The sequence below is a fragment of the Zophobas morio genome, unplaced genomic scaffold (assembly GCF_036711695.1).
Source record: "Zophobas morio isolate AGI-343-1 ecotype UQ-CSIRO unplaced genomic scaffold, CSIRO_AGI_Zmor_V1 ptg000002l, whole genome shotgun sequence".
NCBI classification, from domain to species: Eukaryota; Metazoa; Arthropoda; class Insecta; order Coleoptera; family Tenebrionidae; genus Zophobas; species Zophobas morio.
Genome location: NW_026972107.1, coordinates 12142629 through 12155965, shown reverse-complemented (window position 1 = coordinate 12155965; position 13337 = coordinate 12142629). Strand labels below are relative to the sequence as shown.

The 13337-nt window shown below is 34.8% G+C and overlaps 1 protein-coding gene across 1 annotated transcript in view; it reads left to right on the top strand.

Annotated features, from left to right (window-relative positions):
• Positions 1-13337, top strand: part of LOC135127668 (sushi, von Willebrand factor type A, EGF and pentraxin domain-containing protein 1-like) — a 51647-nt gene that overhangs the window by 4624 nt on the left and 33686 nt on the right. Inside the window, exons 2-4 of the mRNA XM_064054203.1 lie at positions 9270-9482; positions 9535-9771; positions 9826-10061. Coding sequence (XP_063910273.1) covers positions 9270-9482; positions 9535-9771; positions 9826-10061 — 686 coding nt within the window. The remainder of the gene's footprint in view (positions 1-9269; positions 9483-9534; positions 9772-9825; positions 10062-13337) is intronic.

The following is a 13337-nucleotide window of genomic DNA, read 5'->3' as shown; positions in this document are numbered from 1 at the left end:
TTTTCGTTTATATTGAACAGTATTACAAAATAACCTTGAATTTTTAATGTTATGGACGATTGCTGAATTGTAGTGCCCACAGAAATTAAACGCATTCAGAATACAGTGATGCATTATATTTTTCAGGAAGATAATTTTTATTAATTTTTTATTTCACTAGCGTAAGCCTAAAAAATAATATAATGCTTCTCGACATTTCGTGACCCCTAGAGTACGGTAAAGTAGATCTCCCGATTGTTGTCAAATCATAGATGGATGTTAGGAATATCTTGTAGATGAAGTTTGTCTGATCATCCTACCAAGATGACGTCACCTTAAAATTGTGCCTATTCAAACCTATTTAAATTTTATAAAATAACATATTCCTGTACCTGCAGTTTATGAGTCCTCTTGATTTTTGTCACAAATACGTTACAAAAGTTTTTGTTGCCATGTGGATAAGGCGTTGGATTTGAGCTCTGCTTGCGTGGGTTCGAATCCCATCCTCGTCGATTTTTTTTCAAGGCATTGAATTTGATTGAATCTTTGGCGTCGTTTTGATAATGGAAGTCGAGGCCAATTTGTGACTAGATAGATAAAAGTTAAATTAAGGTAGCGCGCTATATTGTAAAAAAGAACAATCAAAGTAGCTCTAAATTATTAAATAAGACGGGGGTGTCTTATATCTTTTTTTAATGCAGCAACGCTTAACGTTTATTTATTACAATCAAAATGTTACATTTTCAGATAATGTTGTTTTCTTTTTAAGTATTTTAATCAAGAAAATGGAACTTGATGGACGTAAAAATAAATTTTTCCGGAAAATAAGGTGGAAAAGGAGCTTTACGTCGTTTTCGATTGTTACTGTAAGCATTTTAATTTCATATGTGTGCTTCCATAATTATTCGCGGCATTGTTGAAACGAAGATTTACAAGTGATTTAGATGTGTCGTGTCATGAAAGGCCAAAAAATGTATTAACCCTAAAGGCAGCCGTGATTATAATCATTTGTATGCAAAAAGTGTCAGGCATTTACGACACCTGAAAGCCAACTTGGAAAGTTAAAATTACACCAGACTAAAGCTAATAAAGTTAAAAATTTTTACTGAGTAGTTTTGTACGTTCTGAACGTAGTTAATGAAGTATTTATGCAGCTTATAAAAACTACGTGACATGAAGAGTATTTTTTACGTGAAAACGCAATAAATAATAATTGTAACTGTGTAATGTGTCGGGTGTTCAATTGAAAAAGTCATCAAGTTAACTTCGATTTTTGTAAACATTTTGAAGTATTTCTATTATTTAACCTAACTTTTTCGTTTAATAGGTCATCTATGCACAACAGTATGGATTAATAAAACGCATGCGTTTTAGCCACGTTTTCTTCTATCAAAAGACGACGCCGACTTGATGACTTTTTCATTTGAACACCCGTTATATTTATACATGCAGTCACAATTTTTGTAATACGAAGTTCGCGTTCCTTTTTTCCGGATTTTGTTTATTTTATTAGATAAAAAATCTCCTGAACTACTGTACCGAGTATTTTGAAAATGAAATATACTTTCAGATTAGTTGCCAAAGTCGAAAAACTATAACCAAGATCTCAAAATTTTAAATAAACGTTATTTTAAGTGTGCGTCAGAACGAGCTCAATTACCGGTGTTTTAATGATTAGTCTCTATTTTTAATTTTACGTCTTGGAGTTGTCCTAAAAATAAGTTTAGATTTAGGAATTTCCAAACGTTAACAGTTAACAAAATTTGTTTATCTTTTTCAAAAAAACATTTGACGTTTTCTGAATGCGGTATCACTTGTACTTGAGTAATACAATACAAAAATATTTCAGAAAGTTAGATTGTTGTATTCATTGCTTATTTCAGACATGTTTTACGTAATTCGTCTAAAATTCGGGAGATACAATTATTAATGTAACACTACGATTAGTGTTACATTGTACATATGAAAATGCATATTTTTAAACCCACCTTATAAACTTGAATAAACTTTTATTAAAATATATGTCACGATTTGCGTGCGGTGAGGCGGTCGATGTTAACTTGCAATAATAAAATTATAACTAAAACTGTGTATTCATCCCCTCCCAAAACTCGATGACGTCACCCTAGAATTTTGTTAAGCACATCTCATTTGCCGTTTAAAGCGTAAGATACTTTTTTATAAACAATTTTTAGCGTTACGAATTGTTCTATGTAAATTTATAGAGTGAAATTTAATAAAAATTTTTGGAGTCTACATAAAGGGACTTCTTGAAATTTTGGTACGACCGTAACATTGATTGAATTTTGTTAAAGTGTAATTGTCAATCATGTTTAATTTAATGGATGAAGAAACATTTTTGATACTTTGTGAAAAATAGTGTGATCTCTTTCCAAAACAATGATGATATTTTGACAAATTCCTGACGCGGTTCAATTAATTTGTGTATTGATAAATCACCACTAGTGTAGCCGGTTTACAGAACGTTAAATATCTTTTTTAATTAACGAAAGCTTCAAACCATACAATATTATAATGACTTGGAATGGTGTAATTGATATTACGTAATATTGTTTTCTCCTTTAATTTGTCTAGAACACAGTGTAGATACAAATATTTTCAATCTAGTATAGCCCGACAGTTGATCCAGTTCTCATTGTATACTAAACCTTTTTAGCGTTTTGCTAGAAGGGTTTTTAAAAGAAGACAGCTAAAGTGTTATGGAAAGTCAATTTCGTGCCATAACGTAATGAAAATTTATTGCAAATTTTGTACTTGCAAATTGCAATATCCGCTCCAGTGCTCGATTACCATCGTCAGCAGCTGAGGGAATGCATTAACTTCATGCACGATGTAATTACGGCGTTATACATAAACAAATTGGTACAAACACCCCTCGCGTATCCGACTACCGAAAAAAAAAGTGTCAAGAGAACAAACCGTAGTGTTTGTCGAAGAAACACTTATCAGTTATGCAAATCGTAATTAGAAGTGCCATTCAAGATGTCAATTAAGCTGATGTTAATTGGTACCATCGACTTTTTCAGTCGTCAGAGACGTGCTCGAAAAGTGAAAATCATACATTTAGCGACAGGTACTGTAGGGTCAGCAGTCAGACGAACGTTCCACGGAACTTTTTTTTAAACACGAGTCTGGTCCGTGTTTTTTGAGTAAATATTCGCGGAGGTGACCCCGAAATTTCGAAACAATGCCGTCTCGCCTCGCTTAATTAATTTTTTATCGCCGAACTGGGCGTATTGGGTATTAGAAAATGCGATGTTGAGTTTATTGCGTACACGATTTACCGTATGCAAAATGTCCCTCCTGGTAATATGCGTTCCTTGCAGTGCTGTAAATTATTCCTTGTTAACAGTTTTAGCATTATATGCTAATGATTTATTTCATGTTGGTTAATTATGGGTCATACGGTTCAGCGGAGTTATTTTTAATTGATTTTAACTTATGGCTTTAATTTATGGGTAAATCCGTAACTTTATGTGAGTCATGTAAGAATTCGCATGTCGTGTTGTGACGAAATGACAATGTGTAGCACGAAATGTCACGATCCGGATCAAATAATTCCTCTATATCGATAAATATTTGTATTTTCGGGAAGGATTTAATTGGCGGTGGAAGCAAAGGCAAGCACCAACTTAAAAATAAAGTTCTCAATTTTTTCACATGCGCTCTTTAGCGATTTTGCGGATGAATCTGACAGTGATGTCGCGAGCCGTTAGCCGAGGAATTTTGATCCATAAAAATGCGTAAAGCAGCGCACTTGAATGAGCTAATTAATTAATTTTGTCGGCGAGAACTTAGATGTCGACTGATATTTGTCATGGTTATTTCCTGAAAAAAACCTTTTTTTGTGTTAAAAAAAAGTTACAACATACATCCGACGAGCACACAAAACGTAATTAAGCAAGCGCCAAAATTAATCTTGTTTTTCAGTCCCGCAGTACGTGATGAAAATGGACTGTACATTATTAAGAGCATGAAAACTGGGGCTTTGTGGAACGCTGTGACGCTTCCGAGTTTGTACCGGAACAGAAACCAGTTGACACTTTGGTTGATATTCGGTTGCCATGGAAGTGTCTCGTGTATTCCTAAAGTTACTAATTAGTGTGGAGTGGTCAGCGGGTCAAATTACAAGTATGGTTTGATCGATTCTTATTAATTTCACTCTTACAACAACAAATACTTGTGTCATTGTGTTGACAGTTAGAATTAAGTTGTTCCAAGTCAAGTGAATAACTCAAAAAAATTGTTTCGTTGTAACGAAATTATAGAGCTTAAGAACGTTATTTAGTGTTATAAAATTATGCCAATTTATTTGGAGGTTATTTGTTATCTGTTAAGACTTTTCATCATTATCGAATTTTACTGTCGTAAAAACAACAACAAAACAAAAATTAATAACATTGCACTTTCTAATTAATAACAGATTAAAATTAGACGTTATAAAACACACTACGACTAAATATTGTAACAATTTTTCATAAAAGTCAAGTGTCAAACTTTCGCTCAATTATTATTTCGTTAAATTTTTTGTACCTTTGTCCCATGGTTTGTCAACAATCTTATTGAAAGACAGGTTTAATCGGATTATAAATTTTATCTATAATTAATTTATTTTTTTAAACTATAATTGTATAACAAAAGAAAATGGTGGCCAAACAACATGTTTAATGTTCCCAGAAAATATTATTATGGGCAAACATTTAAGTAAGCTAAGGAAGTATTGTAATCGCGTCCATCGGGCGACTGGCTACTATTATATTTTTTTGATGTGTCATGGTCCCTAAAGTACGAAAAAATAGATCTTCCGTTTCCGTCTGTCTGTCTGCCGTCTGTCCGGATTTTGTTGAACAGATGATCTCCGAAGTCATCGATTGTTGTCAAATTTTGTATGTATATTAGGTATATTATGTAGATGGTAAAATGCTAACCAAAATTTGTCTAATCATCTCCACCAACGACGTGATGACATCTACTCAAAATTTTGTACAATAAACAACATAGCTTTTATAAAATAGTATACGAATAACGTATGTTTATGAATCCGCCCTTACCAAAATTCATTTTAACATAATGATGATGCTTTTAGTCGAATTCTTTCCAAGTTTGACCATAAACATTCCAAGTTAAACATGTTTTTTAAGAGTACATTTTTTCTCGTTAGTCCCCTTATTTTATAGAGGTTATCAAAAAATAAAAATCGCAAAATAAAAATTTTTAAATCATTTTTCGAAGGATCGGGATTTGTTGGATTGCGATTCTAAATAACCTTGGACCAATTTTTTCTACTACGGACTGAAATGTAAATCCGATTAATTCGTACATGCTCTAAAAATAGTTTAAGAGGAATCGCTACGTTTGGCTTTTATGGTGTTGTCAATATATTTTCAGAGTGGAATCTCCATTATTAACATACTAATTGTTATGAAATTTTAAACGTAACTTGCCCATAGCTTTCACTATATAACTGCGAAGGTAGTTTTTTTTAAACAATTTATTATCATATATTTTTTAATTTTGTTGAAATTTTTGGATCACGTATTTAAAAAAAACTATATTTCAGTTATTTATGGAAATTTTGGAACGGGGTTATCACCACTGTTTTCAGCTTGTAAAACTTTAGAAATCGTAGTAGGTCTATTTTTGACTTTATTTGTTGGGACTGAGATATAGTAAAAATGAAAGTCAGCAACTTCTACGACACTTTTTTTTACTGTGTATGTTTTCTAACAAAAAAATCGACCATAATTTCGTTCAGTTAATAACGCAGATATTACATTCTGACTGGCCTTAAGAGACGGAATTGACTGTTAAGGGAAGTTTTGTCTGAATGATTTAGACCAATTTCGCAGTTTGTCCATTTATGAAGGAAAGTTTAACAAACTCATTTCGTTCGTTCTCAAGTAAGGAAATTATAAGGAAAATTATAGGCTAGACGTTACAATTTTTATTTTTTTCTCTAAAAATCCATTTAATTAGGTGGTAACAAATCTTAACCAACTATTTACTTGCTTATTATTTCTTTTCGATAAAAGATAATTTTACTTAATAAGCGTACTATTAAAAATCAATTTATGAATATAAAACGTTCATATTTTTTGAAAATTATATATAATTTGACCACCAATGACCAATTATGTTGTAATAAGCAATACTTTCATTATTATATTAATAAATTAAATTTTACTTTAGATTCGTGATTACATGCAAGTTAATACTCCACATATTTTTTTAACGAAATCGCAGCTGTGTTCTGCATAAATGAACGCAAACTGCTTTTAGACTAATTGCTGTATTTAAGTATTATTTAAGGTAAATTGGTTTTTTATTTTCATGAAATTTTTCATCACGTTTCTTTAAAAACCAATTCTCAATTATTTTTGGAAATTTTGGAACAAGATTTTCACCACTGTTTTCAGCTTACAAAACTCTATAATTCTTAGTAAAAACATTGTCGACTTTTTTAAATTAAAAAAAAATGTCATTTCTCGATTCGATTTTAGAAAGTGAATGGTTATTAAATGTGCAGCAAGCGTGGTGATTCTTTTTTCCAAACGTTCATGGGGTTTTGTTGTTGTTTTTTTTTTGTATAAGTGATCTACCGATAGATAACTTCTTACGGAAGAAACATTTAATTGACCCGCAACTTTCACCAACAACTCAAAACTTGAACTTTGGCAAACTGAGGACTGTTGTTGAACGATCTGAGTGATTTGTCGATTTTACTTTCTTTGTCGCTGCCTGTTTTTCGTTGCGTGCATTGTCCATTTTAAGGTCGTTTCTTCTGATATATAATTTTCAAAATAACCGTTAATACCATGTTTTAAAAATATTTATGTACTTTGAAGTAAGTTAATTGATGTACAAAAACCCAAAAGTCGATGTCATGTGTTCTTAATAACTGTATCTTCATATTATCTTCTGGAGGAACGCATGCGGCCAGCCCAACATGGATTTACCCTTATATGTTGTCTTTAATTTCTGATCATTGCGATATGACACGTTTTGTAATAAAAGTGAATGCGCATCCGATGTGATTTCAATTCGTATCAAAAAATTTGTGTCTTCCATTGATGTCATTCTTTTCACAAAGAATTATATAGTATCGCTTCGGTTCAATAGCGGGTAATACAAAAGGCGCGAGATAATCACCATTCTTTTACACAATGAATTGATTATGTAAGGTCATCATCGAGCCTCGTGGAGTCGCGCGCTAAAAGTTTTTGTCCTCATCTCGATGGCTATCTACAGTGGGAAACATAATTAGACAATGTAACTTGTATGTCATCTATTAAATACTCAACTTCAAAAGAAAGGCCATTACTTCATCGCTTGGAGAGCGCTGCTTTGACGATTTAACATTTCGTTGGTGTTTGACAAAAGGAATCGTCGTGCTAGGACGTGTTCCAGATGGGATGGGTAATTAACTCGACCTTCATGAAGAGTGAAAAGTTCCATCGCCAAACTCCCACGTCCGATTCCATGATCATCAATACGTTATAGAGACGCGAGCTTTAATTAAGTTAGACACCGCATAATTACCACTCATTAGACCAAACATGTCAACGAATAACGAAACGTTCTTGTGATGGGACCAGTTTAGAAATTCTTGCTTCCCGGTGCCTGTTTTTGTAATCAGCGGGCTATTGTTCGGATTTGGGACAAGGGTCAAAAGTATGACAAAAATGAAAGCCAATAACTCGCCGATGGGTAGATTGTTTTGGAGCTGTTTGTATTTTTCGAGCATGTTTTGGCTGATTATGTTTATATTTCTTATGCGTTAGGGCATCCGTACATATGTCCGTAATCTTTTTAAGGCGCGACAGGAAGTCGACTTCGTTTACTAGACGTTCTTCTAAGTAGATCAAGCGATGTTTTGTGTGGATAAATAAATAAGATCAACAATGACCTATTATTTGTACCTTGTGTGTTATTGAAATTGTCTTCACTTTTATGAATCATGCCACAAATGGATCGCTAAGCAATAAAAATCGGTCGATTTCAGATCATAAAGTTTCGTTAAGTTCACCCACTAGGTTTGCGGAGCAATTTATCGCATTGAATAGGAGTATTCTATCGGAGTCGTTCTGACGAATGACCAATTTTATGTTTATTTAGCCTTTCACGGCTCGTAGAATAGAAAAATGGAAGTCCACAGTTCGTCTAGGTGTTAATGATATTGTTAGCCAGATAATTTCCAAACTTCCGAAGCGATTACTTTTACATTTAGACATCAAGACACACTACGAATAAAGCCAATTAATAATAATCGGAGAGATGTAATTAATACGTTCGGAAGAATATTTAAAATTCAAGGGAGCATTTTATACCGAAATGATTTTTCGCACCTCCTTTATCACGATACGAGTTAAAACTGGCCGGTCCCTAAATAAAGGAACATGTCCGCCCCCGCTGTTGTACTCTATCTTTGCTCGAGTTTGCTTTATAAGCGCCGCCTCGCTCTTTGATACCGCCGCTTACCTTGCTTATGATACATTTTCAACGTGGGAGGGCCCAAAATATTCATTATTAATATTCCCGTACTGGAAGTGTTCCTGTTTCTTACCTTGTATTAACTGAAATATATCCCGACGGTTTCATAAATTCAAGATGTGATGGCGGCAAGCAACAGACAGTTTTTGGCGATTTTTTTTGAGTCGGAACCCCCATATTTAAAAAATATTTATGTGTCAGCAACTTTTATTATTTTTTTATCGAGTGTGTTATTGTGCTTACGTGAATTTATCGAGACAATAGATTCAATCAAGTGTTGCTCATCAATCCCCGTAATGAATTTATAATGAAACAAAAATTCTCATGAAATTCCAGAGTGTTCACGCCTGATTAAGTCCGTGGTTTCTTTTTACTTACCTGTCGTATAGTCTTTGGGTTAAGTGCCTAATTTTATGCTTTCGTGATATTGCAGAACGCGAAAATGCAGCTTTCCTCTTTAGATCAATTAAAATTTGTTTATTCACCCCCTACGGAAAGTTGATGACGTCATCTCTGAAAAAATATTAAATCCGTGAAGCTAGCCGCTAAACCATTATTGGCAAAAACATCCCGACTTGCTTCAAAAGCTAGGGATCATTGATTCAAATTGTGTTTGCAGATTTTTATTGTCACTATGCTGTTGTGCTTTTGTAGATTCGTCTAGACACAATCAAGCGTTGTTCATCAATCCCTTAATGAGTTTATAATGGAACCGAAATTCTCACGAAATTCCAAAGTGTTTACGCCTGATTAAATCACCGTTTTCGTTTTTTTTCCAGAAGATCCATCTGACGCTCCGTGTCCGGCCTCGCCTACGGTCCCTCACAGTTACACAAACCTCGTCCAGGGTTATCAGTCCGAAAATCTGGCGATCTCCGGCACCGTCGTCCAAATCCACTGCTTCAGCAAGTACAGGAACACGAAAGCTCCATGTCAGCCCGGAAAATTACGGTGCATCGGAGGAAGATGGGTAGGAAGCACTCCCATCTGCGGTAAATTCCCACAAGCCATGTTATTATCAAAAGTGAAACGGCACATTTTCAGTGCCGGCACACGACTGCGATCCACCTCCGGCGGTCTCCTACGCTGTCATTTATAACTTGAATCCCGAATTCCACGATGTATCTTTCACCAAGTATCCGATAAAATCTCAGATTTCCTACCAGTGTCTGCCGGGCTACACTCTGCAAGGAAACGAGATTTTGGCCTGCTCGCCGGGAGGATGCTGGCTACCGATGGAGCCGCCCACGTGCTACCACACACCCAGTAATAATTACTATTGTAAGGGTTGTCGGTTTGACTAATTGGGGATTTGATCAACGGTTGTTGTTGCAGTGGAGGTGAACAGCATCAACGCTGTGCTGATTTCGGGGGCCACGGGGGCCGGAGTTTTGGGATTGCTGTTGGTGATTTGCTTGATTACGACGTGCAGGAGACGCAAATCGTTGTCGAGGGCTGTGGCCATCGCGCCGCCGGTACAAAGGGCGGATTTGAGCGACCACGCTACCCTTTTGCACCATCCGGATAGGTTGGCGCTGATTGCGTTTGCGGATGGAATGCAGAATGAACAGGTAACGTTGATGTATTAAAAGTGGTACTTGAAGAAGCCAGAATGTTTATATTTTTGTGAAGCTTTAAAGCTGCCAGTTCAATTTTTGGACTCAAGTACACAGATTGTTCTCTTCTTCACGCTTATACAGGTCAGGTCAGGCTAGGTTTGGTCAGGCCAGGCCAGGTCAGGTCAGCTCAGGCTTATACAAGCCTATTTTTTCGTGAAGTCAAATACTGTATATCACTGTGTTTTTCCCCAAAAGTAGGGTAGGTAGGTAGGTCTTGCGCAGGTTCCAATTTCTTACACCCTCATCGATTGGTACACGTTTTTTCTTCTTCGTTCTTCCTGTCTTCTGTTTTCTTCATTTATATTACCTTCGCAATTGTTTCTTCGTTCTCGAACTACACTTTTTGGATCGTAAGTTACTTGTAGTTGGCAAACTTAAGAAAAAACAGGAGGTTTTTTGAAACCTTTCTCGTATGGTTTTGCAGCGTCCTTTTTGGACTGACACAAGTTGACACGAAAGTCGATTTCAGGGAGCGAAAAAACTACTTGGGACTACGATGAACTGCCACTTTTACCTTGCGGAAGAAAAGGATAGATCGATTTTGCTTCTTAAAGTGTTGGTACTTTTATAAATGGACAAATACGTCAAGACAAACACTTGATCTGAAGTTTTTTGTCTTTGAGCATTTGTGTTAATAAAAATGTGGCAGAAACAAAAATGTGAATAAATTGGACCAAACACAATTTATTTTCGAAAGAGTAAAACCGATCCCGTTAGATGTTGGAAATATGTTTTTCTGCAAAAATTATGTCCTTATTGTGATTGTCTTTGAAAATTACCGAACACGTCAAGGTTGAGAGAAATAATGTCTGAAATATCAGTTCAATAAATTTGAAGTAGTAATATTTCAATATGTCACGTTCTTTCCTTTAATTAACCATCCCACCATCTAGGAAACGCTTTTTCTTTCTGGACGAACGACTGATCTTCCAAACGGAAAATAAACACGGAACAAATTACAAAATTCCAATATCGTTGTTGATCAAAAAATCACGTTGCCAGTTATTTTTAACCCCCGTCGAAAAAACGAAACCTTTGTCTTTCTGTGTGTCTATTTGTGGCACCATAGCTCCCGAATGGATGAACCGATTTTAATACGATTTTTTCTGGTGAAAGCTGGTCTAATCGGGATGGTTCTTAATTGTTATGTTCCCGATAGCTCGTCGACCGTCGCAGCGAATCTTAATTTATTTTAGACTTTTTAAGGGTTCATTTTTCTCTGTCGGGGATTTTAAGTTTCTTCACTTATTCTTAAAGTATTCATCCACAACGTCGAACAAAGCAATACCACAAAATGTTCTTATTCCACAGACGTCAGAAAAGAGAGTTTTTACTATTGTGCCGCCATTTAGATGTCTTTTTTTATTGACTTTGAATTTGATTGACATGCTTCACATGTGAAACTCAAAATTTGGTGGTGGTTAATAGAACACCGTACAAACTCTTCCAAGTTTTAATAAATAATTTCTTATTTAACGTTGGGTTTTTTACTTTTTTTATATGTAAACGTATTGCAGGGTATGAGGTAAAATTAAGGTAAACTAAGTTGATACTGCATGGAGTTAAGATGTCGAGTGGCCACGAAAACTTCGTTGTTAAATAAGAAATTCCATTGTTAATCGAGAGATTCCTGATTTTTATATTTTTAGTTGCCAAAAGGTGTATGTATTGAAAAGTGCTCATTATCACACAGTCAGATTTACTTTTGTAAACGAGTCCATCGGGCGACCTGCAACTTTCATGTTTTCTTCACGTTTCATGAACCCTAGAAAAACATGGCTTCCCGTTTCCGTCTGTCTGTCATCTGTCTGTCTAATAATAGTAATCTCCGAAATTCTGAACCGATTGTCGGAAGATTAAAATTATGTTTGTACATATACATATTAGGAATATTATACCGGGTGTCTGTAAAATGACGGATTAACTCTTCAGTATGTTATGTAGGGGGGTTTCGGGAGTCCCAAAAATTAATATAAAAACTTCTTTATGATATAGATTACGAAAAAAACGTAATTTTATAAAAGTAAAATTGGCAACAGTGCACGCACGTAATGCGTTCTGATTTCTTAGTAACGATGGTGACTGAAATCCACCTTTTATTATTATTTTTTAGGACAATAACCATAACAACGAGTAGTCATTAATCGTTGTGAATTAATATTAATAAAACAAGCCGTTATTTTTTATTAATAAAAAAAACTTTTAATGAGGCATTTATAAATTATAAACAAAAACAAAACCTACAAAAGAAAAATCTATTAAAACATTATTGTACTCCCAGCTTAAAGTGGTTTTTATGACAAGATAATAAATATTATCAGCTCATTATTACCCCACGACGCACAATATGAGTTCCTTGCAAGGAACCGACCACTTTCTTATTTCTGGCTAGGGATTTACTCGATTGTCCCCATCATCAACTTCGACACAATGGACCTTTCATAAAAACTATTTTAAACTGGGAGTACAATACGAACTAAACATTAGAGAAGATGTTCAAAATTCCTGCTTTGTGCATATAAGTAAGTTCGTAATGTTTCCAAATTTTGGTCATTTTTTGTTAAAGTTAGTCATCAGTACGTGCTAAGATAAAACTGACTTTGGCAAATGACATACCCACTGAGAAAAGAGAGGGTAGGTGGGCGGGGCTGGTACCTGCTAAGATAAGACCGATTTTAGCAAATGTTATACCCTCTAAGAAAAGAGAGGGCAGGTGGGCGGGGCTAGTATCTGGTAAGACTGATTTTGACAAATAACATATTCTCTAAGAAAATAGGGGACAGACGGGTGGGGCTAGTACTTGCTAAGATAAGACTGACTGGCGAATGACATATCCTCTAAGAAAATTGGTCGAAAGTTGTTTCCACAGAACTTCCCTCGCACCTAAAGTACAGTGACATGTCCGGTATTTTTGCGTTGAGTTTTTACTTTACAAAATTATTTGATGACGTCATCAACACACGTATATCAACTTGGATTGTGTAGTACTAAAAATAACAGTATTATATTCCCAAAATTTTCTGAGAAAATGGAGTGAGCCGTTCCTGATTTAATCAATAAAATAAATTGACATATTTATTAATTTTTTTGAATCACCTGTATTAGCAAATCTAAAAAATATGAATGCAATGATAAATCACAAGTAAAAACTCATAATATTTTGCACATTTCGGGTAGATTTGGGAATTTAACTCATTACTATGGAAATTTGCAATTTAACACCTTTAA